A 20581-nucleotide genomic window follows, 5' to 3' on the forward strand; every position below is an offset into this window, starting at 1 on the left:
AAGGTACTTTTATTTTCGATTTTATTTTTGTGGGTTACTGGAAAAAATTCAGATTTGAAACAAAAAAGTGGTACGTAAAACACAAATGACAAAAGGAGAGTATCCCACCTTCTACAATCTATACACAATCCAAACAAGCCTGAGACAAACCATCAGGCACAGCTCTGTGCGCTGAAAAACCACAGAGTAAAAGGCTCGTGGGTTCGGATGTAACATTCCACCGCGCCGAGGGATCTCTGCTGATAAAGGCTTACTTTGTGGAAGCGGTACCACGTCCTCACCGACGGCTCTACATTTGGGTCCGGCTTGCTGTGTTCGACTCGACCTCACTCACGACTCCACTACCTCGCCACCCCTCCTGAGGTACTAGAGGCGATTCTGGTGCCTCGCCCATGCTGGCCCGTGGATCGTAGGCTTGGCCCTGCAGGGTACAACAGGAGAAGGGGGACCAAGATGTCCAAATGAAGAGGGGCATTTTTTTTTGTAACCTCTCTGGGCTAACAGGCAACCGAACAACTGGGCAGTCACTCACGCAGGGAGCAGGCTCCCCGCATCGTTCGAGCCTGCAAAGTTGGCAGTCATGCACAGTGAGACCTGGATCTTGCAGCCCAGAATCCAGTGACACCAGACGTTGACCTTGGGGAAGAAGGAGGCGTAGTTGCTGGAGTAGGCCCACTGGTTCTGGTAGAGGAAGCCCAAGTCATAGTGCTGGTCCTTGCTCTCAAAGTAGCGATCGGAATTGGGGTTGGCGTTGGCGTTGCAGAGCTGGTCTCCCTTCTGACATCAAAATTGCCTTGGTAGGCCTGGATGGAGTAGTTGCTGGTGTAGGAACCTGTTGAGCACAGCAGCCCCAGGCTCACAAAGTCGTAGGTGACGATCTGCTGATCAGAGAGCGCCAAGTCTTGTTGGTTGTTCCAGCACAGGGAGTCAGCGTCGGCGGACACATGATTAGGCCTCGTATGGCCATGACAACCATCACGATTCTACGGCCGCCGTTGGGCGAGCTTGCCGCACACCTGGCAGTAGCCAAAGAGCAGGCGCGAGGGAATGTGCACCGCTGCGATGCCACCACAGTGTCGGCAGTCCTGACTGGCCGCCTCGAGCACCGCGCCACGGGTCAGCAGGGCCTTATTGGCCTTCCTCTCCTCGTCCGCCCGCCGCATTCTCTCCTTGGCTGCAGCAAAGAAGAATTCTTGTCACATGCCACACACACACACACACACACAGAGGGCGGCCAATAATTACCGAGCTGGGCTTGCTGCTCGAGCTCTTGGGTGATGGTGTCGAGGTTCTTTCCTAGACTGTTGGTCCAATACCTGTTGGCTCCCGCAGAAAGCAGGTAGTCAACCACGTCGTTGCGCTTTCGCCACGCCGCAATCAACAGCGCGTTCCACTGTGTGTGTGGTCCGACCGAGACTGAGTGCACCATTGGACTGAGCGCGTGTCGGTGAGAGGCCAAAGTGGGTACCTTGCCGTCGTAGGAGACCTCATCGAGGTCGGCGCCCATCTCGGCGACGAGAACGCGCACGGCGTGGATGTGGCCCTCGCGTGCGGCCAGCATGAGGGGCGTGAAGCCGCAGAACTGCTCGGGCATGTCGACCAGCTCGTCGACGCTGTAGATCCCGTTCAGCACGTCCGCGCGATTCCGCGCTTGCAGGGCCCGGATCCACTTCTGGCCATCGACGTTCCCGAGGACTCGGCATCGGTGGTGAGACTGGCAAAGGCCTGGCAAATGGCGCGAATCGACTCCACATCACCCAGCTCAGCCGCCTTGCATAGCGGCGGTATGCCCTTACCTTCACATGCATCGGTTAACCGCGTGCGCTAGCCCTACACACGCGACACACGCGACACGCCCACACATCATACGACACAGAGAGAGTTTAAGGGTACCTCGGTCGCTAAGGGAGGCGCCCTTGAGTATGAGCTCTCGAATGAGGCGCGGCTTCCGGAGCCGCACGGCCATGCTCAGCGCCGACAGCGAGGTATAGGTGCCGGACCCGCAAATAGCGTCGGGATCTGCGTCCTTTTTCAGCGCCTCGATCGCCTCCTGAAGAAAACTGTCAACGTTTTACCACTCCGCACGACACGCACACTACACACGACACACGAATAAGGCGGCCTAGGCGGCTGTACGGTTTCGTTTCCGGTGCCGATGCAGCGGATGAGTTGGTCGTCCTTGCGCACGGAGGGGATGGCGAGGTGGCGCAGCTCCTCGAGGTCCTTGATCTCGCGCTGCCGCATGGTCACGCCCAGGCGGCGCCGGCGCTCCCGCCGGTCCTGCATGACGTAGCCGTAGGGGTCCCACAGGCTCTTCTGCTCGTCGGCCGCCCACTCGCGGCTCATGTAGGTGGGCTTGACCGCCTGCGCGCACGACAGGTCGCTGGCCACCAGGAACGTGTACGGTGGCGGGGGCAGAGGCGGCAGCTGCCGGTCGCCACCCAGCGTTGCCCTTTTTCGGCGCTTGGGGCGGCCTCGAGGCTGCGCAGACGGCGACAGCGCGTCTTTCTTCTTTCTCTTCTTCGCCTTTGGTTGCTTCTCTTCTGCAGTCTTCTCCTCTTCCTCAGGCTCCTTGTTGTTCTTGACCGTCGTCTTGTTCTTCTTCTCCTTGCTCCAGGTCCACAGCTGATCCAGCCCAAACAGGTCTGTGTGCCACCGTCAGCCAAGTCGCTTCACAGCATTGCTCCAACGTTGTGGCCTCAAACGTACTCTGGATGGTGGTGTGCTCCGCCAGCTGCTGCACGGCCGCTTCCGACAGCAGCTCCACCAGCAACGCCTTGCCCTGCGTGTGCGTGTGCGTGTGCGTGTGCGTGTGCGCGGTGCGCGGCCAACATCAGGTCAGAGGGTGCAACGTTTCAGGAAGAGGCGCAAGCGCGTACCACGTAGTGGCCTTCGCCGATGGGCCACCCCACGAAGGCGTGGTCCACGCGGCCCACGGACGGCACCACGAGGCACCGCAGCGCGTTCTGCCAGTAGCGCAGCGAGCCGGGTCCGCTGCCGACCTTGCCCCTCTTCTTGTGCGCCACTACGCTGGGGTGCTGGCGAGAGGCCAGCTCGCGGCGAAAGAGATGTCGCCAGATGCTGGGCTGGCGGCACACCCCGAGGCCGAAGAATCGGGAGACCAGGGAGAGGAAGGCCAGAGATTTGGGGTCGAGCCACATCGCCACCTCGTACCAGACCTCCGCCGGCAACGCCAGCTCCGTGTGCTGCGGTTCGGCGAGCGCATAGCCCTCCCCGTCCATCTCTTGGCGCTGCGGTGAAGTTCTTCGAATTATTTTTGATTTATTCGCTTTTTCTCTGCGCAGAGCTTAATCTGCAAAACAGGCTCTCGATGCGTAGGGCTGGACTTGCAATGTCACGATCATCCAAGAAGAAAGCGGCCACAGCGACAACCCCGCAGGTGTGCACAGCTATCACCTCCGAGGCATCAAGGCAGGAAAATAGATATAAAATGCTGACCTCCCCAAGATGGCAGGACCGGGCGTGGGTGGCACAGCGTCGGGCCTGCCGCAGTGCATTGGAACAACAAAGGAGGGCAACGTGAAGCTCACCGTACACGTCAAGCCCAACGCCAAGATATCAGCCGTCACAGGTACTCGCAGCTACTAGACGTGGCCCTGTGCGGTACTTAGAGCAAACCACAACAACATGTTGTTGCTAGACATGTCCAGCGAGGCCATTGGAGTGGCGCTGGCAGCTCCTCCGAGAGACGGCGAAGCCAACGCAGAGCTGGTGGACTTCATGGCAGGGGTACCAGCCACCCATTCGTACTTTACACAACTGGCCTCAGCAGCGCTGACCTGTGGTCCGGCTCGGCTGGTGAAGGTGTTGGAGGCGAGGAAGAAACAGGTGGAGCTGGTGAGCGGCTCAAAGTCGCGGGACAAGGTGCTGCTGGTCACTGCCATGACGCCCGAGCAGGTGCACGAGAAGCTACGACGGCACCTCGACATCGCCGATGAGTGAGCGGACGGCCTGATCAGAGACCCAAACTACGCAGCAGCATCACCGCGTGTTGAGTGCATCGAGCCTGGTCAGGCGGAAGTGCGAAGACGAAGCCACAATGAGGAAGCTCGGCCGGTGGTGATGGTGGTGGGTCGATTGATGCGTGCGCCATTCATCACCCCAAAGAACGAGAATTCGCACTTCGCTCATGAAGGAACAGCTTGAGTGAGTAAAGAAGAAGATGGACCAACCGAGCGAGAACGAATCATTTACTCACCTGGACGATGACTACCTCGCCTACTTGTTCCTGGGCGCAAGCCAGGCGCAACCACCACTCTCACAAGACCAGCCGCCCAGTACACCGACGAATGGTGCAGGTGCGACAGCTGCCGAGCCGCTCGACTTCCTGGCCGAACTCGAGCGACACTTCGACCTCGACCTCGACCTCGACAGCGTCGACCTCAGTGTACTGGGGCTCGCAGAAGAAGAGGAGGAGGGCGTCACCACTCACTCCAGTAGGAGGAAGCAGAGGCGATTCGACGCTTGGTGGCCAACGACGACTGTTGGAGCAGCGCCGCTACTCCCCCTCAGCCCCGACGGGTTGGGCCAGGAGAGCCCTGTAGGAGGCGAAAGCCCCATCCTACCAGCGAACAGCGTCATGCATCCCTTCCTCCCCCCTCACCTCTTCGCGCTACCCTCTTCTTCATCTTCACCAGCGACTTCTTCATCGTCTTCTTCTACAGCATCCTCACTCTCTTTCCCTTCGTCGGCGGCCCCAGCACCACCCATCGAACCTCCCTCGGAACCCATCAAGCTCGAAGCGGCCGCCTCGCTCCCCGTGGTGCAGGGCAGAGTGAGCAGCGGCGCTAGTATGCAACGCAACATTCTGCGGCTCAACGACAGGCGCGGGGAAGAGGACCGCGTGATCATGCACCCGCCGATCAGCGCCCCCCACGCCGCGGCGGTGCCGAAGATGGTCAGCGACAGCCACAGGGATGTGGGCAAGATCCACGACATGATGGCCAGGCGCAAGGTCAAGGGCGTGAGGAGGACCCGGAACTCAGCGGCCGCACTCACCGCCGCCAAGCCTTCTGCGAAGCTCAACAGCTACGCGACACAGCACATCACGTCGGCCCTGTCGGCCATGAGTGTGAGCACCAACTTGCCCCGTGCGAGCGCGCAGCAGCTGCAGCATGCGTTCCCTTTCCGCCCAGCGCAGGCGCCTTCATCAGCGCCGGCAGCACCCAACGCTGGGGCCTTCCCCTGGCTGGTGGCATCGAGCCAGTGAAGAGCAGAGCAGCTGCAGTGATCTGCCTCGTTCGCGTATGTACATATCTCCACGAAAGGAGCAACCAACTAGGTTTATGTTCAGGGGCTAATCGTCGTCACGAGAGCCAGCTCCGATGTTGAACTTTTCGGGGACATGTTACCTTCTATGGCGCTGCAGACCAGCGCACCTGCGGTGGTAATTTGGGGCGCCACAAGAAAAGGGGTGTGACTATCGCTCGGGCAGGCGCGAAGGAAGGCACTGAGTTCAAAGGTCGACCACCTCACCACCACCACCGAAGAAGAGGAGCAAGGGGGGGCTGTTGGTCGTTCGAAAGTGGCGCCGATTGAACGGATCCCCTCTGGTGCCGCCGAGAAAATCACAATCACCCCCGCCCGGTGCTCGTCTAGATGCTGGGCTCGATAGCATCGTCTCCATCTTCTTCTCCTGCTCCTTCGTGCGGCACCCCCTTCACGCGCTCTTCTTCTGCTTCATCCCTCTCCATCTCCATATCGGCGTCGGGTGTGGTGAGCACCACTACTTCGCCCTACCAGCGACCCTACTCCTACTCCACCCACACATCGCCGTTCTCCTCTTCCCCTCCTCTGTCAGTTCTTCATTCTTCCTCTACAACACATCCTTCATCCTCTACAACACGTTACGGCAACATCGCCTCGCTCCCGCAGTCATTTCCACCTCGCCGGCACAGCAGCAGCAGCCTCTTCAACTTCGGCACTGACCCCAAGCATGACCTTCTCCACAAGGGCATCAAGAGCCCTCGATCCCACAAGAATCGTCATCGAGGGAAGCTGGGGGCGGGCGCATGGCGAAATCTGAAGGAATTGCTGGAACGGCCACGAGAGATCACCTCCAAGCCGGGCGCGTCGCATCGATACGACCGCGAAATCAAGATCAGCTGCTCTATCAAGACCCTCCTCACAAAGCTAGAAGAGAAGTTTCGGTTGTTCCAGCTCATCGTGCGGCCAGAGGGCATTCGATTGACCGGCGGCGGTGCCTCGTGCGTCCTCTCGCTCGGCAACGAGAGCCAGCTGAACGATCTCGATCTCACCTTCTACCTCGACGACGATCGGCGCGGTAGCCACAATTTCGCCGATGTGCTGCTCTGCGAGGAGGAAGTGCTCTCTGAGCTCGTCGAAGAGCAGCTGGGCATTCGCCTTTCGCTCTTCGAGATCTACCAGCTCTTCTTTCGCGAGAGCTTCCGGATAGGTGAGAAGCACGAAGCATGGTCCCTCTTCCGGTGTGGCAGCGATTCGCTCGGCATCGACATTCGAGTCGTCGAGCGAAATCGACGTAACTTCGTCTTCTCGATCGATTCCTTCGAAATCATCCTCGATCCCATGCTCAAGGACACCACCGCCGGCGATGACGATGTCACTCCCGATCCGGATGAGGCAGGAGGCGAGAACGGAGGCTACTCTGTCGATGCGGGATGGATCGATATGGCGGCGAGTAGCGGCGAGCACACATCTTCGCCGAAGAGGAAGAGCGGCCTCACGAAGAGTGGCGGCAGCGGGACGTCGATGTCAACGTCGACCTCGACGACGAAGGCGAGTCGAACCGAGGTGGAGGTGGAGTGCAACTACGGCGACTTCAAAGAGGCGTGCATCCACCTCCACACGAAGCAGCTCCGAACCTGGGACCCCGGGTCGGTGCGCCGCGGCCTCTTCCGCTACTGTCTCGAGCTGGCCAAGGGCAATCGACCGTCGGACGAGGACAAGCAGCGGCTCGAGGCCATCTTCGTCGAGGAGCTCTACCACGAGTTCGCTGCGTGGACGAACGACGGCGACGAGTTCCAGCGCAGCATCCACAAGTTCCTCCACACGCACCAGCGGCACGGCTTCCAGTTGCTCACCCATCTCCACACCACCCTGCGCAACATCGAGCCGCCGCCCACCGTCACCTCCAGCCTCCAGCAGAAGATGATCGCCGTCATCGAGGAGACTATGATTATTTATTACATGTAAGTACCACACTACGATGGGCCAAACCCCAACCCCAACAACATCAACAGATCTCTTCGTTCTTGTACGCGCCTTGCTCTCTGATCCCACCGTGCTCGTTGTTTGAAGTGGTGGCCACTTCAATCACCAAGGCTAAACGGTGTTGGCAGAAGATCATCTGCAACAAGAAGGTGAAAGTTCAGTGGCTTGTGCAGACCTGACAGCGCCTGTGCAGATGAACCGCAGCTGGTGGTCATGATCTGGCTGCGATCAGTAGCCCCAGACCTGGTACATGCTCCAGTCAAGAGCACCTTGGAGATCGCCAGGAATTTCAGCATTGTTGCCATAGCATTGGCGTAGCGTTCGCAGGACAGGAACACAGTTCATAACTCCTTCCAGAGAGTCTTGAGCAAGCACCGACTTGTGTTGATACGAGGGAGAGAGCGCCTTCCAGTTGCTCCCCCATCCCACACTACCCGGGCATCCGCTTCCTGAGTGTGGCACGCGTTGGTTGACCTGCAAGGCGGTTGAGTCGCTTGCACGGAGATAAGGGACATAAAACACAACACACAGCCCAAGAGGCAGTGGGACCCCAACGCTGCAGCTGCTACGAAAGATGGAGGAGGCATCCATAATAGTGGCCAGCCCGTGGATTACGTGCTTCTGTGTCGTCAAGTTTGATCTGGAATACGGACACAGTTACTCCCCCCCCCCGTTATTGATGGATCACTTGTGATGATGGAGCGATTTATTTATTTATCATTTATTTATCTTCTGCAGCTCTCGAGGAATGTCAACCAGAGGTGTCTTTGCCACCAGAAGAGCAGAAGAACATGTACGTATTTATAAGTTTATTGTTTTTTTAATTCCTTTAATTAATATTTCCATTTTACCTTTCTCCGGTGCAGAGCCTTCCTTTCGTTCCCGGACTGCAACGTCAACACCAGCTCGGACTCCCTGTTCACCTTCCGCACACGCAAGGGCGACCGACGCCTCAACCAGTTTCATCACGGTACTCTCCCTCGCCGCAGCTTGAGCTCCTCTCTTGTACGACACCACACACACACACACAACATGACACAACACGACACACGTCCACGCAACACTCGCTCATACTACGCACGTGCTACATGGTCATCGGCAATCCCACCTGGCCTATGACTGATCTCGGTTGTACCCTTTGGGTGCAGGCTACGCCTACTTTCGACAGCAAAAGGACGAGACATCGTCTCGAGGCTACCTCCAGGTGCGGTCCTGCCCCTCTCCGATTTCGTGTGTGTGTGTGTGTGTGTGTGTGTGTGTGTGTGTGTGTGTGTGTGTGTGTGTGTGTGTGTGTGTCGTGCGTGTGTCCCGTGCGTGCGTCCTGTCACGCTCACGCATCGTACGCGGACACTGGCCACCCACTCAGAAATCAATTGTGGTGCTCTCTCCACTGCTGCACGCCCACTTCTTCAAGCGGCTCATCAAGCTGGTGGGCCACCTCTACTTTAAGCGCGGCCCGTCGGTTCTCGCTACCGCCGTCGACGACATCCGCTCGTGGTACGCCGCGCGTGACCTTGCCAACTCCGGCCTGGTTTCAATCTGCTGACGTCAGCTCACATACCATGCATACCTTGGGTAGGCCCGAGCCGGAGCCGGGCAAGAGCTACGAGCTGCCGCTACTGGGTTGGGTCCTACGCGTGCAGCTGCCCGCCAGTCCGCGCTCCGCCTCACCGCTCTTCGCGCCGCCGACCTCCGCACCCTGCCCGTCTTCTTCATCGCCCGCCTCAGCGTCGACACAATTGCTGGTCGGCAGTCCGCCGACGTCGGCCTCGCCGCCTCGGCCTTCGCCGTCGGCGTCGGCGCCCGCCACCACCACCACGGTTCCCGAAGCGGTGCGTGTCGCCCCCCTGCGCGTGGTCTCTCCGAGCACTCTTGGTCTTGGCTAACCTGCGGGCGGGGCGCAGTTGAAGGGCTACTCGCACGAGGGCGCCGAGCTGTTCAAGGGCCTCGGCAGTGCGCTGAGCCACCTCTGGCATCTCTGGGAACTGGTACGTTATTACGCCCGGCGCGCTCTTTGTGTTCACGCGTGTCGCGATTCGTGTGTGGCCATGTTGGCTCGCGTTTTCACACGACACACATAATCATTGACCACAGGTGCTGTTGAACGAGCCGCTCGTTGTCGAGGCGTCCGACCCATCTCTGACCTCCGACGCTGTCGTTTCCCTGACTCAACTCATCTCACCCGTACCATGCGCTTCTCCTTTACGCGCGCACACGCACACGCACACGACACCAAGTTGACTGGACGCTTCTGCGTTGTTTCTGGGCAGTTGTCCTACTGCGGCGATTTCCGGCCGTACTTCACGATTCACGACCGCGACTACAACGAATACGCCAAGGCCCACCCCGAGGTACGTGTGTCGTGTATCGTGTGCGGTGCGACACGTGCGGTGAGGCTGTATATGCGCACTCACCATTTGCTTTTGTTTCATGAACGCGCGCAGTGCTTGCCCGGTGCCATCATCGGAGTGACCAACCCGCACTTCAGCCACGTGCTGGCCCACTGGCCCCACACGCTCCACATCGGCAAGTCGGCCCCGCGCGTGCTCGTGCGCAAGCAGGCAGGCGACCCCAGGGCACAGGCCTCCACGTCGACCACCACCGCAACTGCGCACAAGAATAACAAGCCGACGACGCGCTCCACCGCTACCGCCGTCGCTCTCGGCAATAGCGGTCCACCCGCGTCCAAGCCCTGGCGCTCGAGCAGCGTCGATGGGAGCAGCCGCAGCTACAGCGACTCGACCCTCAGCGATTCGCATCTCCACGACGACGACGACGACAGCAGCAGCGGCGACAGCGGAGATGACGATGGTAGTGGCGACGATGATGACGACGATGTCGATGACCACAGCCCACGGAAGGGCTCGGTCCCGATCCCCATCATCAACACCAACGCCACCACCTCGTCCGCCGCGAGCCGCAGTGGCAGAAGCAGCAGCAGCACCACCAAAGGCAACACGAGCTTCAGCTTCGGCGGAACGAGGGGCGTGTTCGACGTGCTGCGCGAGAAGATGAGCATCGGCCGGCTGCCCATTAAGGCCGGCGCAGGCCTGTCGCCCGACGGCCGCTCGCCGGCCTCGCCCGGCCGCGTGGGCCGCTCGCGCTCCATCAGCTCTGCCCACCTGCCGGGCTCGCCCGCCGCACACATCCACACAAAGCCCCAGCGAAACAGCACCACCGTACGCTCCCCCCCCCCCCCCCGGTTGCGCGGTGCGCGTGTGCGTGTGCGTGTGCGACGCATTTTGAATTTTCCTTTCATTATAACAAACAGAATGTGGACTCGAAAATGAAGCCGCTTGTGGTGGTCAACAAGCGGGTGCTCAAGCAGCTCCTGGTGCCCGACCGGCCCGGGGCCTACTACAACGAGCTCATCCGGCGGCACTTTCACCGGCTGACGGAGGTGTTCCTGCGGCCGCTCGAGCAGTACTTTGCCTCGCTGGTCCCGGCCGCCAGCACCGTGTCGCCCTTCAAGCCCGCCCCGCGCATCGCCGCCTTCAGCGAAGACAACTTCCTCAAGTCACTCTGCCGAGGTGCGTCCGACCGTTACGTGGTGTATGTGTCGTGCGTGTCGTGCGTGTCGTGTCGCGTGTGTCGTGCGTGTCGCGTGGGTCGCGTGCGTCGTGGGAATTTATCGTTTCATTTAACCGACGTGGTGGGCGAGCAGACGACGGAGCGTATTTGACGGGCAGCGCGTCGGGTGATCAGCTGCTCTACAAGCGATTCCTGCGATCCCAGAACTACTACGGCTGGCTCCAGCGCCGCGAAAGCGAAGCCACGACTCAGCTCCAGCGGTGCGCCGCACACTGCACCGAACACACGACGCACACGTCGCTGATGATCATCACTCTATGCTTTCTCCTTCCAGATGGTACCTGCGGGCGTTCCTGAGCTCCAAGGTGCCACCCATCCTGCGACGAAAGGCTGAAATCGAGATTGTCGACTTCTACCTCCTCTTCCAGGCCAATGTACACCTCCTTGCACTGTCTCGTGTGCGTGTCGTGTGCGTCGTGTGTGTCTCGTGTGTGGTGTGATGAGTCGAAGCTAAACGCCGGCGGAATGCAGATGAAGAAGGCAGAAGAGGGCTCGATGGACGCGGAGCGGGTGGAGGCCTGCTCGGAGGCCATCCTCGCCTGTCTGCCAAGCGATCTCGCCCAATCCATCCTCGTCCAGGAAAAGGTTTGTGTGCGCTCACGTCGCCACTTCTGCCCTTCTTCTATCTTGCTGGTTGTGCACACACTCACGCGTGTTGTGTGCGTGTGCGGCCGATGTGTGTCACAGGCGCGGGCTGCGCAGTCTGCCCTCAGCGGCGTCGAGGAAGACGGCAGCGGTGGCGAGAGCGGCGACAACAGCGATTAGTCTCCGGAGGCATTCAGGCTGTCGGAGGAAAACACACCAATCGCGCACTTACTAGAATATTTATGTTAAAAGCAAACCATATTTCTTTTACTCGAAGTCGAGGTTTTTGGGCCACCAAAGAGACGGACAGCAACACACGCGCTTATGGCTCAGGCTATGCTGCAGAAGCTGAAGGCCCCTGCGGGGGCGGCCGACGTGGAGCGCTGTGCCCTGGAGGTGTGGCGGAGGCGCCGGCATGACAGTGGGCTGGAGGCCTCGACTACAGAGGGAGAGCTCCTGGTGCAGTGCATACTGGATCGCCTCGCCCCGACCGAGGGGCCTCTCGCCACGCTCCTCGACTGGCTCTTCTTCGACGCCTCGCCTCATGCGTGCCTCGCATTCCTTGATGGACCGCCTTCGTCGTACTTTTTGTCTTCTACGTTTGTTGATGGGGTGGGTTGAGAAGCTGACACAACAAGAACACTCCCAGTACCACCATCGATGGCTACCAAGGGGAGAAGGCGGAGCTCTTCGCAGCAATCGGCTCGCAGGTGCTGGAGCGGTGGCGAGAGGCGAGCGGCAGCTCGGAGAAAGCGTCGAACCTCTACGCGCAGCACTCGGCCAGCCTGTGGCAACGCCTGTGGACTGCGACGGGCGATGACGTGGAAGTCGCCCACGCTGAAGGTGTGGCAGTGCTGTTGCTGCGCTGCTTGACCATGATCCATGACTTCTTCACACCGAGCCAAAGTGCGCATCTCTTGCTTTGCTGCTGTGGGCACCATGAGTGTATTGGAATGACTTTGGCCTGCAGGGCTTTGGGAATCCTGCACGCCCTTGGCTACGAGCCTCTTGACTCAGTTCAAGCAGAGAGTGCTTCAGAACGCCAGTACTGCTGTCGTCCTGGGCACGCACTTCCTCTACACATTGGGTTTTTTTGGGGGGGGGGACATCCATAATGATCGAGTATGAGGGAGGCTGGCGACGTTGATCTCCTCTCATCTTGCCTAACGAATGGCAAACAGAGGGGCTGGCGTTACTGGGCGTGGTGGCCAGTCTACTGGAAAATGGCGTGTGGGCGTTCCTTTCCGACTTCCAACTGGTACGCGCCACGGCCACGAGTCGTGTACGCAACCATTCAATTCTACACCGTCGTTCATCACCACCATCGTCGTCGTCATTTAATGAGGTCTTGCGTTCGTCCTCCGCTCAGCTGTGGGACCGAGCAGACGACCCCTGCCTGCTGCACCTGTTTGGCCACGCGGAGCGCCAAGTGCGACTCGCGACTCTCAAACTCATACAGCCATCCAACGAAGCCTTCTTGGAGGCGTACCGCTACGATAGCTACAGCAAGGTAACCGCTACTCTTCAGTCGTGGGGCCTTCTCACAAAGTCCTTCTCCACACAGATCTGGTGGATGTGCATCGACGATTCTGACGCGCAAGTTCGCGCGGTGGCGTGTCGTCGCCTCTTCGTGGCTTACATCCATGAGGCCGCCATCGAGCTCAGTTCGGCGCTGCCATCTATGGTTGTCCGGCTGGACCAGGTGGTTTGGCCCTGACGCCGATTAGATCGCGTGGTGTTATATTGCTAATTTCTTTGGCCGCCTGGTGTCATTCCACAGGAAACAGATCAAGAGGCGCTTATGTCGCTCCTTGTACTGCTGGCCAGCTTCCTGAACCGTTTGGCCTCCGATGAAGAACAGAGGGCCGAATCGGCCTCTTTGATCAACTCGGCAGGGTATCGATCCCACATCGTCATTCTCATGCTAAAGGGCCTCGCAGGTCTTGATGCTGACAAACTGTCTCCTGGCTGGTGGTCGGCAGGCTGGTTGCAGCTGTAGCCAAGCACGCCCGTTGGGAGGCCACGGTTCCGACACTGTTAGATCTGTCAGTGGACGCCGTAGTGGCGCATCTTCACACTTCTGCGGAGTCCACCAACGTTCCTACAATCCGAGCTCTGCCAAGCGAACTCCAACAGCGCATCGATGACAGTGCAGCAAGAGGCAATTACACCCCCCCCCTCTTCACCCTTCCTTTGCCGATTGGCTGATGTTGTGTTTTTCTTAGCTCGCCACGCGACGGATTCGCGAAAGGCTGTCTTTAACTGGAGCGTGGAATGCCTGCAACACCTGGTCAAGCTACTGAAGGAGGAGATGTGGCCACTCGTTTTGGGGCTCGTTTCATCTTGGCTGGACCCCGAACGCCCCTGGCAACTGAGGTGCGCACCATTCAGCTCCCATGCCGTATGAGTTGCTTAATTATTTTGGTGTTAAACCAGGGAGGGTGGCCTCTTGCTTCTCGGCTGCTTGAAGTTGCAATGCGGCGACTTGTACCAGACGCTCGACGAAAAGGTCACCACGTTTCACCTCGAATTCATTGAGCGCTGCTTGTCCGATCCACAGGTGCGTTTTGACATAAAAATCCTTTTTTATCAACACACGCCTGCGTTCCCAGGCAACTGACCGAACACCACCACTCTGTGTGAGCATACACCACAGCCTGACGTGAAAGTGGCGAGCTGCGTGGCGCTCAAGAGTCACCAAGAGCTGGTACTGCAACGCCCGGACCTCGTGTCAAAGCTGCTGTCGCTCTTGGCGCCGTCCAGCAGCCCGTCCGAGCAAACGTGCCGGGCCGTGAATGACCTGCTGATCGCAGCCGGCGATCTCGCGTGCCTCGGTCCAGAGCTCGAGGCCGCAGCCATTCGCGCGCTGGTCCTCTTGATCCGCCGTCCTCCAGTACGTAGGCCGCAATTCTCAGCTCCGTCCGACTTAATTACATCGATCGCAGCGCATCAGAACACCTGACGGCTCACACACATCAATCCGCAGACCAGGCATGCGTTCACGATCGCCCTTGTTCCAGTGCGAATCTGGGGCCAGGCGCGATGCGCTCAGGCGCAAGTGGAACCGAACCACCTCGAGCTCCTTGACTGGGTACTTGGTCAGCTGCTGGAGGCACTCGTAGCGCCCCCGGATGACGTCATCCACGAAGGCGAGCTGTGTGTTCTCGTGAAGAGCCTCCACTCGCTGGTACCACCTTCCGGTACGCCACTCCTGCGATCACCCAATTCGGCCTTGGGTCCTAATATTATGGAAATTCTGCAGGTGGCAGGTCGGAGCAGGGGGTGAGGGCCTGTGTGACAGTTGTTAATCGCCTCGCCGTCTCTGATCCCGAGAGTCAGGTATACGTGAGCAACACGCATGGTTCACCGTTGGCTGTGCAGGTTCTTACACGACACACGACACACGACACACGACACACGACACACGACACACGACACACGACACACACACGACACGGCTCAGCTCGTGCCAGGTCTGCTGAGCCTGATGCTCGAGTTGTGTAAGCAAGATCCAACTCGCTTGCTTTCTACCGACGACACCATTGAAGCAAGCTTGCGCACAGTCATCTCGGTATGCCTTCTCTTCGTATCCCTGTATCCCGTGAGGCGTAGTTCCAATTCCTTTCTCGCATGGCGGTACAGGCGAACCCCGAGGTGAACACTCGGTCGCCGCTACTCAAGCAACTCGCCGCGTGCCTTCCCGGCGTGGTGGAGGCTTGCCTGGATCGACTAATTCCGGGTCACATCGCGGCCCTGGCACAGTACCAGTGCACTGGCTTCAGTGTGGATCCCAATATCTTTCAGTCCGCACCTCTGTTCGCCTGCATAGGTACTTCCAACCCACTCCTCACCTTCTCTCAGTATTAATTGCGCACACATACCCGCACACGCGCACACACGCACACGCCCGCGCAATTATAGGCCTTCTGGCGACACACTATCCCACTCAACTCCGCCCATGGCTCAAGGACCTGTCGACCACCCTGGCGCAGCACTTCGGCCGCTTCGTCTGGGACTTTGCCTACGGCCAGCTGCAGCTCGTGGGCCTGCACTACGCCGACCACCTCGGGGCCGACCTCCTCCAGCTGCTGCCCCACGTGCGCGTTCAGGTCAACTGGACGCCCCACGACGACCTGGCCGCCTGCACCCAGGGTATGGCCAACATGATGGCCGCCCTGGTGCGCCGACACGCCGACATCGTCACTTCGGCCGCCGACCGGGTCAAGATGGTGCGCGCCCTGGTGGCCTGGCTTTTCCAGGCCGAGCGAGCGCCGAGCGGAGACAGCGCGCCCGACCGCGAGCTGCGAGACAAGGTGGGCGCTGCCCTTGACGCGCTGCTGGGCGATGGTGAAGGGTCCACTGAAACGCTCGAGCTGTGGCGCGAGATCAACAAGTATGATGGTCGCGCCCAGTGGCTGCCGCTGGAAGTTGCGACGGTGCAGGAAAACCTCGCAGAGGTCATCAGGGCAGAGCGGCTGCTTCCGCCGGAACACCCGTTCTTCGCCCTCCAGCCCCAGGCCAACACCACAGCCGACGCCGCCACACCAATGGACCAGGACGATGGCTGGAGTGTTTACAAGCAGCCCGGCGCCAATTGGAGAAGGTGACGAAGCAGCAACAACGAACAGGAAGAGAAAAATAAAATAAAATACAAGAAATCTGCAAAGAATTGCCCCACGAACAAGATCGATCCCGTTCAAACCGTTCAAACTTCCTCTTCGAAGGTGCCTCCAATTAGAGCATTAAACTACTTACAGGTTTGGCTCAATTCCGAGATCGCATTGGCTATTACTTTAAATTTAGGAATGAATGGAGAGCCCGTCCCAAGCATAGAGGCTGCCGGTGCAGCCTCTAAAGGGTCCTCTGGTTCTTCTCTCTACACGGCCCTCGCAACGCCGCCCCGCCATTACCCGGCGATTCATCATCAGCACCCCATCCCCCCCTCGTTCGTGGGGGCTTCTCCACAACACGGCTGCCACTACTTGCCCGCTAGCCCGCTGCATCCCAGCTACTGCAGGCCCATGGCGAGCCCGATGAGGCACTACGCGGTGATGCCAATGGGAAATCCGCCCAACAACCCAGAGGAGCGAGATGGAAGCGTAGCAGATGTCGACCAGATCCCCTTCAGAGCCGCAGAGTTTCAGGATCTTGGGAGCACCGGTGGCCTCCCACAACCCTACGCCCACCTCGCCACCTCCGCCGCTCTCCCCCTGCCGCCCTCGCCCTTTCGACGCCACTTTCAGGCGCTGCGCGTAGCATCGCCAGCCCAGCGATCGCTGCCAAAGGACACCATCCACCACCCCACCCCACCGACGCGCGATGATGGCGACGACAGCGACCAGCCCACGGCGACCTCGTCTGCGTCTTTCGTTCAGTCGCCTTCTCTTTCCTTCCCCGCTTCCCCTCGAGCCCAGCACTCGCTCACCTGCAGCCAGGTGCTTGCGGCCACCCTCGCCTCGGCCCTGCCCCGCGTCGCGCTGTTCCGATTCAACGACCCGCGCGCCGATGGGCTTCTCGCGCTCAACGACGAGCTGCTCCCGACGGGCCAAGTCGCGGTGGGCATGCCCGGTGCTGCCGGCGGCGACATCATCATCGACGACGAGGTGTGGCCGTGGGCGCCCGGTGAGTACCTGGAAGAGGTATTTGAGAGCGAAGGGATCGAGGTCGGCGTGGTCGACCACCGCGGCAGGCGCGTGCGACGAACCAAGCTGCCGCTCGTCCTTCGCGAGGGCTGGCGGTTGCTCGTGGTCAGTCCGCTCACCGGCGCCGCCCTTGTCTACACTCTGATGCGCGATTCTCCCTACGGTATTCATTCCGCGTGTGCGTGTGTGGTGCGTGTGCGTGTGCGTGTTGTACCAACTCGTCATCTTGTTCAGGAATTGGCCGGGATCCGGCAGAGTTCTTTGGGGAGGAGATCGTGGTGCGCATCTTTTCGTTCCTCGAGGTGCGCACTCTCTGCGCTGTCGCCCTCGTGTCGCAATCCTGGAAGCGCATCTCCGAGGACAACAGGTACCGCGTCACGCGTTGTTACTTCTCTTCCTGTGCCCTTCCCGCTCATGCGCCCTCGTTAACGCTTTCCTCCCTCGTTGTGGCCTCGCAGCCTGTGGCGCGAAAAGTGCCTGAACGCCAAGCCCTTCCTGAGGGATCAGCTGGTGCGAGTGTCTGAAGAAAAGAAGGCCTCCTGGCGCACCCTCTATCGCTGCATCGCCTACCCGCACCGCGTACGTCACCACTCGAGCTATCAATCTTCATCCACGACAGCGCGCGTGGCCACACAAACACGCCTTTATGGCTCATCGTCGTCGTCGTCGTCGATCTCCTTGCGCAGTGGTCGAGGGACCGAAAGCCAAGCGGGGTCAAGGTGACCAACGAAGGCCGTACGGCCAAGGTCAAGGGCCCCACCGCCACCAACGTCTCGGTGCAGACCTCCCGTCCCATCAAGGTAATCGCCCCACCTCTTGCATGACACGACACACGACTTAGGGCGCCCTGGCCCTCACACGTGCACTCCAACAAATGCAAGGCCGGGGCTGAGCCGTTCTGGTACTTTGAGGCGGCGGTCGACAAGAAGCCCCCGCCCTGGAACATCGGCTTCGGCATCGCTGACAGCGAGTGGAGTGTACGTCCCCCCCCCACCTCCCCCTCCCCCATATCCCCCGTCTCGTGCGTGTCGTGCGACGGGCCTCTCATTCGCTCCCGATACTGTACAGTTGGAGATCAAGTTCGTCGGGTTCGATAAGGAGAGCTTCAACTACGGGTACACGTCCAACGGGAAGATGCGGGCTACGACGCAGTACGAGGACTTCACCACCTACGGCCAGGGCGACCGCGTGGGCTTCTGGTTGGAGTACTTCTACCCGGGGCTGGACCTCACCGTTCACGTCTTCCTCAATGATGTACGTGCCCCCCCCCCACCACTCTGGTGTAATGTAGTGCGACTTCCAGCGGCTCGTGGTGTGCTACACACAAGTCGTCTCTGGCTAATGTGTGCGCCACATGCAGGTTCTGGTCCATTCGTGGGATCACGTGAGCGAGAAGCACAAGCCGCCGCTCTACTTCACGGCCACCCTCTACCACGACGGCACCCAGGTGTCCCTCGTCACCTGATGACCAGGGGACTCCTCACCTCAGTAGCCACCTTCATCTTCTCCTTGTGAATTTTGTGTAATTATTTGTCCAGTTCGGAATCAAACGTCCACTCATCATTCAGTTGTGTTGATGCCTAAAAAAGAGACCCAGCTCGTCCCTTTGCCCAACAACAAGGATCGACGAAGGACGTTTGGCTCAACACCATCGAAACCATCCCCCCTACTTCTGAATCGCTCTACAACACATGGTCCGCGGCGCGAGAACTCTTGCTGGCAAGTTCATTCTATAATCCCCTCGAGCGGACACTCACCTTCATGCCCCACCCCAATCTTCTTCTTGTAGGAATTCTTGAGCCAGGAGCAGATTGCTGAGTACCAGGGCGTGTTCGCCCTCATGGACAAGGAGGGTCGTGGTACTGTCGACTTCGATGTCCTGAAGACCGCCATGATGGCCTTGAGTACGTTTTTCCTGGTTTCACACCATTACCGCGCTTCTTTCCTTGAAGCGGCACTCAAGCGAGGGAACAGGGATGCACCCCAAGGACAGTGAGATCCGCAACATGATCAAGGAGGCCGACGTCTCCAAGACCGGAACGATCGACTTGACTGAGTTCGTTGGTGTTCTGACCAGGTGAACCCCCCCCCCATCTTCCCTCTTTCAATCAATGCTTCTACTCGATGAGGCGAACATCATCTCACGCCCCCCGTTTGGTGATGAAGAAAACTGGGCAAGATGGATAACGAGGACGCCATCCTCAAGGCCTTCAACACTTTCGATCTCAATGACACGGGAGTGCTCAATGTCGAGGATATCCGCACTGCGCTCACCACTCTCGGCGACAAGCTCACCGACAAGGAGGTACAGCTGCGAACTGTTCGAACGGCACCTCTCGGCAAAGCCAGTCCACGTCTCTGACTTCTCTTTTCCTTTCTCAACAGCTGAGGGAGATGTTCGCCACCGGCGCCGACTCCTCGGGCAACTTCGAGTACGAGAAGTTCGTCCGGGTCATGGTCGGTAAGAGCAGCAACTGAGCTGTGTACAATATCAACATACCACACGTCCGAGGCAGAGCGGCCACTCCGCAGCTATGCAAGGAAATAGGGGGGAAATAAAAAGAAATTATTTCCCGCCTCCCGGCCACGAGCAAACGCAGGCAAAGTGCGTAGGAAGGTGTAGAAGATGCGTACCAGCCGTGAAGTGCATTTGTATAAACGCACTCGAGACGGTGACAGCGCAGCATGGCCGAAATCAAGAAGAAGATTATCGTAGAAGATTGGACGTTCGTCGTCCGCGTCAAGGTCAATCCTGGCTGCAAGCGCGACGTCAACATCGAAGTACGTCATGCATCGACTGCCCCACTGTCGCTACACGAGGAAGTCAAGAGTGCACACAGCAGCAAGGTACCTTTTACTCGAACATCCTGCGCTTTGAAGATGCCAACACGTGCCGCTTTCTTTTCATCTTTAGATCTCCGTGCGAGTAGCCGCGAAGCCCACAGTCGACTCCTTCGGACCTACGCCTGAGCAGCGGCCCAAAAGGTTTGAACACGTTCCATACGCGCTCTCGGACATGGCGACGCTACAACTTCCGACGTGCTACATCAGGAAGTACGACTCCTGCTGGGAGCAAGAAGGCGAAACGCAGAGCGATGGAGACGAGGAGCTCGAGTTCCTGTACCGCCGCCAGAAGGTGGCGAAAACCGCAGCATCATCCCAGCAACACGTCCATGAAAAGGTGCGAGTGACTACGCAGCTGTCTCTTCGACTGCAGTCTCGCTGACGGAAGCCATCACTCCCAGAGTTCGATTTCTGAACTCCCAACAGAGATCCTCATGCAAATCCTGCACTTCCTGCCTCCGCTGGATATCATTCAAAGGTACACCCACGGCGAGTTCGCATCGAAGCGTGTAACCGAGCGCCAGCTGACCGTCAATCTTCTATGCAGTGTACAAGCGGTGTCGCATGCGTGGCAGAGCATCAGCTGCGACGAAAGCTTCTGGCATTTAGTCTATGGGCGGCACGTAGGCAACCCCGACTTCCGTCGTACGTAGGGTCCTTCATACTCTTGTGCTCTCGGCGTCTGTTTGACATTCCGGCGACCATAG

General features: G+C 59.1%; 8 protein-coding genes and 2 pseudogenes across 8 annotated transcripts; 9 read left to right on the plus strand and 1 right to left on the minus strand.

The window, feature by feature from the left end:
* Positions 1 to 528: 528 nt before the first annotated feature.
* ACA1_260820 lies at positions 529 to 3242 on the minus strand (annotated as a pseudogene).
* A 226-nt stretch (positions 3243 to 3468) lies between these two features.
* On the plus strand, positions 3469 to 3963 carry ACA1_260830 (uncharacterized protein; the record flags this gene model as incomplete). Its single annotated transcript, XM_004333642.1, has 3 exons — positions 3469 to 3592; positions 3662 to 3750; positions 3826 to 3963. 3 exons carry the CDS (start codon positions 3469 to 3471, stop codon positions 3961 to 3963), a joined length of 351 nt encoding a protein of 116 aa, XP_004333690.1.
* Positions 3964 to 4183: 220 nt separating this feature from the next.
* ACA1_260840 lies at positions 4184 to 5230 on the plus strand (annotated as a pseudogene).
* Positions 5231 to 5619: 389 nt separating this feature from the next.
* On the plus strand, positions 5620 to 7194 carry ACA1_260850 (uncharacterized protein; the record flags this gene model as incomplete). Its single annotated transcript, XM_004333643.1, has 1 exon — positions 5620 to 7194. The coding sequence occupies one exon, from the start codon at positions 5620 to 5622 to the stop codon at positions 7192 to 7194; it is 1575 nt and encodes a 524-aa protein (XP_004333691.1).
* Positions 7195 to 7786: 592 nt separating this feature from the next.
* On the plus strand, positions 7787 to 11568 carry ACA1_260860 (uncharacterized protein; the record flags this gene model as incomplete). The annotated part of the gene is made up of 14 exons (XM_004333644.1): positions 7787 to 7868; positions 7951 to 8005; positions 8079 to 8182; positions 8361 to 8416; positions 8579 to 8709; positions 8792 to 9044; positions 9117 to 9200; positions 9483 to 9563; positions 9657 to 10391; positions 10484 to 10742; positions 10877 to 11003; positions 11078 to 11177; positions 11254 to 11388; positions 11491 to 11568. 14 exons carry the CDS (start codon positions 7787 to 7789, stop codon positions 11566 to 11568), a joined length of 2280 nt encoding a protein of 759 aa, XP_004333692.1.
* Positions 11569 to 11712: 144 nt separating this feature from the next.
* ACA1_260870 (uncharacterized protein) lies at positions 11713 to 13387 on the plus strand (the record flags this gene model as incomplete). The annotated part of the gene is made up of 7 exons (XM_004333645.1): positions 11713 to 11936; positions 12038 to 12294; positions 12359 to 12433; positions 12570 to 12646; positions 12758 to 12898; positions 12953 to 13090; positions 13169 to 13387. The coding sequence occupies 7 exons, from the start codon at positions 11713 to 11715 to the stop codon at positions 13385 to 13387; spliced, it is 1131 nt and encodes a 376-aa protein (XP_004333693.1).
* Positions 13388 to 13699: 312 nt separating this feature from the next.
* Positions 13700 to 15995, plus strand: ACA1_260880 (uncharacterized protein; the record flags this gene model as incomplete). Its single annotated transcript, XM_004333646.1, is given in 7 exon segments — positions 13700 to 13764; positions 13825 to 13948; positions 14045 to 14281; positions 14375 to 14479; positions 14492 to 14575; positions 15031 to 15217; positions 15310 to 15995. 7 exon segments carry the CDS (start codon positions 13700 to 13702, stop codon positions 15993 to 15995), a joined length of 1488 nt encoding a protein of 495 aa, XP_004333694.1.
* Positions 15996 to 16409: 414 nt separating this feature from the next.
* ACA1_260890 (Fbox domain containing protein) lies at positions 16410 to 18495 on the plus strand (the record flags this gene model as incomplete). The annotated part of the gene is made up of 7 exons (XM_004333647.1): positions 16410 to 17193; positions 17265 to 17397; positions 17489 to 17609; positions 17717 to 17830; positions 17912 to 18007; positions 18099 to 18284; positions 18391 to 18495. 7 exons carry the CDS (start codon positions 16410 to 16412, stop codon positions 18493 to 18495), a joined length of 1539 nt encoding a protein of 512 aa, XP_004333695.1.
* A 375-nt stretch (positions 18496 to 18870) lies between these two features.
* Positions 18871 to 19508, plus strand: ACA1_260900 (uncharacterized protein; the record flags this gene model as incomplete). The annotated part of the gene is made up of 4 exons (XM_004333648.1): positions 18871 to 18934; positions 19005 to 19107; positions 19197 to 19335; positions 19416 to 19508. The coding sequence occupies 4 exons, from the start codon at positions 18871 to 18873 to the stop codon at positions 19506 to 19508; spliced, it is 399 nt and encodes a 132-aa protein (XP_004333696.1).
* Positions 19509 to 19715: 207 nt separating this feature from the next.
* Positions 19716 to 20527, plus strand: ACA1_260910 (Fbox domain containing protein; the record flags this gene model as incomplete). The annotated part of the gene is made up of 4 exons (XM_004333649.1): positions 19716 to 19811; positions 19945 to 20211; positions 20276 to 20352; positions 20422 to 20527. 4 exons carry the CDS (start codon positions 19716 to 19718, stop codon positions 20525 to 20527), a joined length of 546 nt encoding a protein of 181 aa, XP_004333697.1.
* Between the last annotated feature and the right edge of the window lie 54 nt (positions 20528 to 20581).

Source organism: Acanthamoeba castellanii, assembly GCF_000313135.1.
Source record: "Acanthamoeba castellanii str. Neff unplaced genomic scaffold scf7180000084769, whole genome shotgun sequence".
NCBI lineage: Eukaryota > Discosea > Longamoebia > Acanthamoebidae > Acanthamoeba > Acanthamoeba castellanii.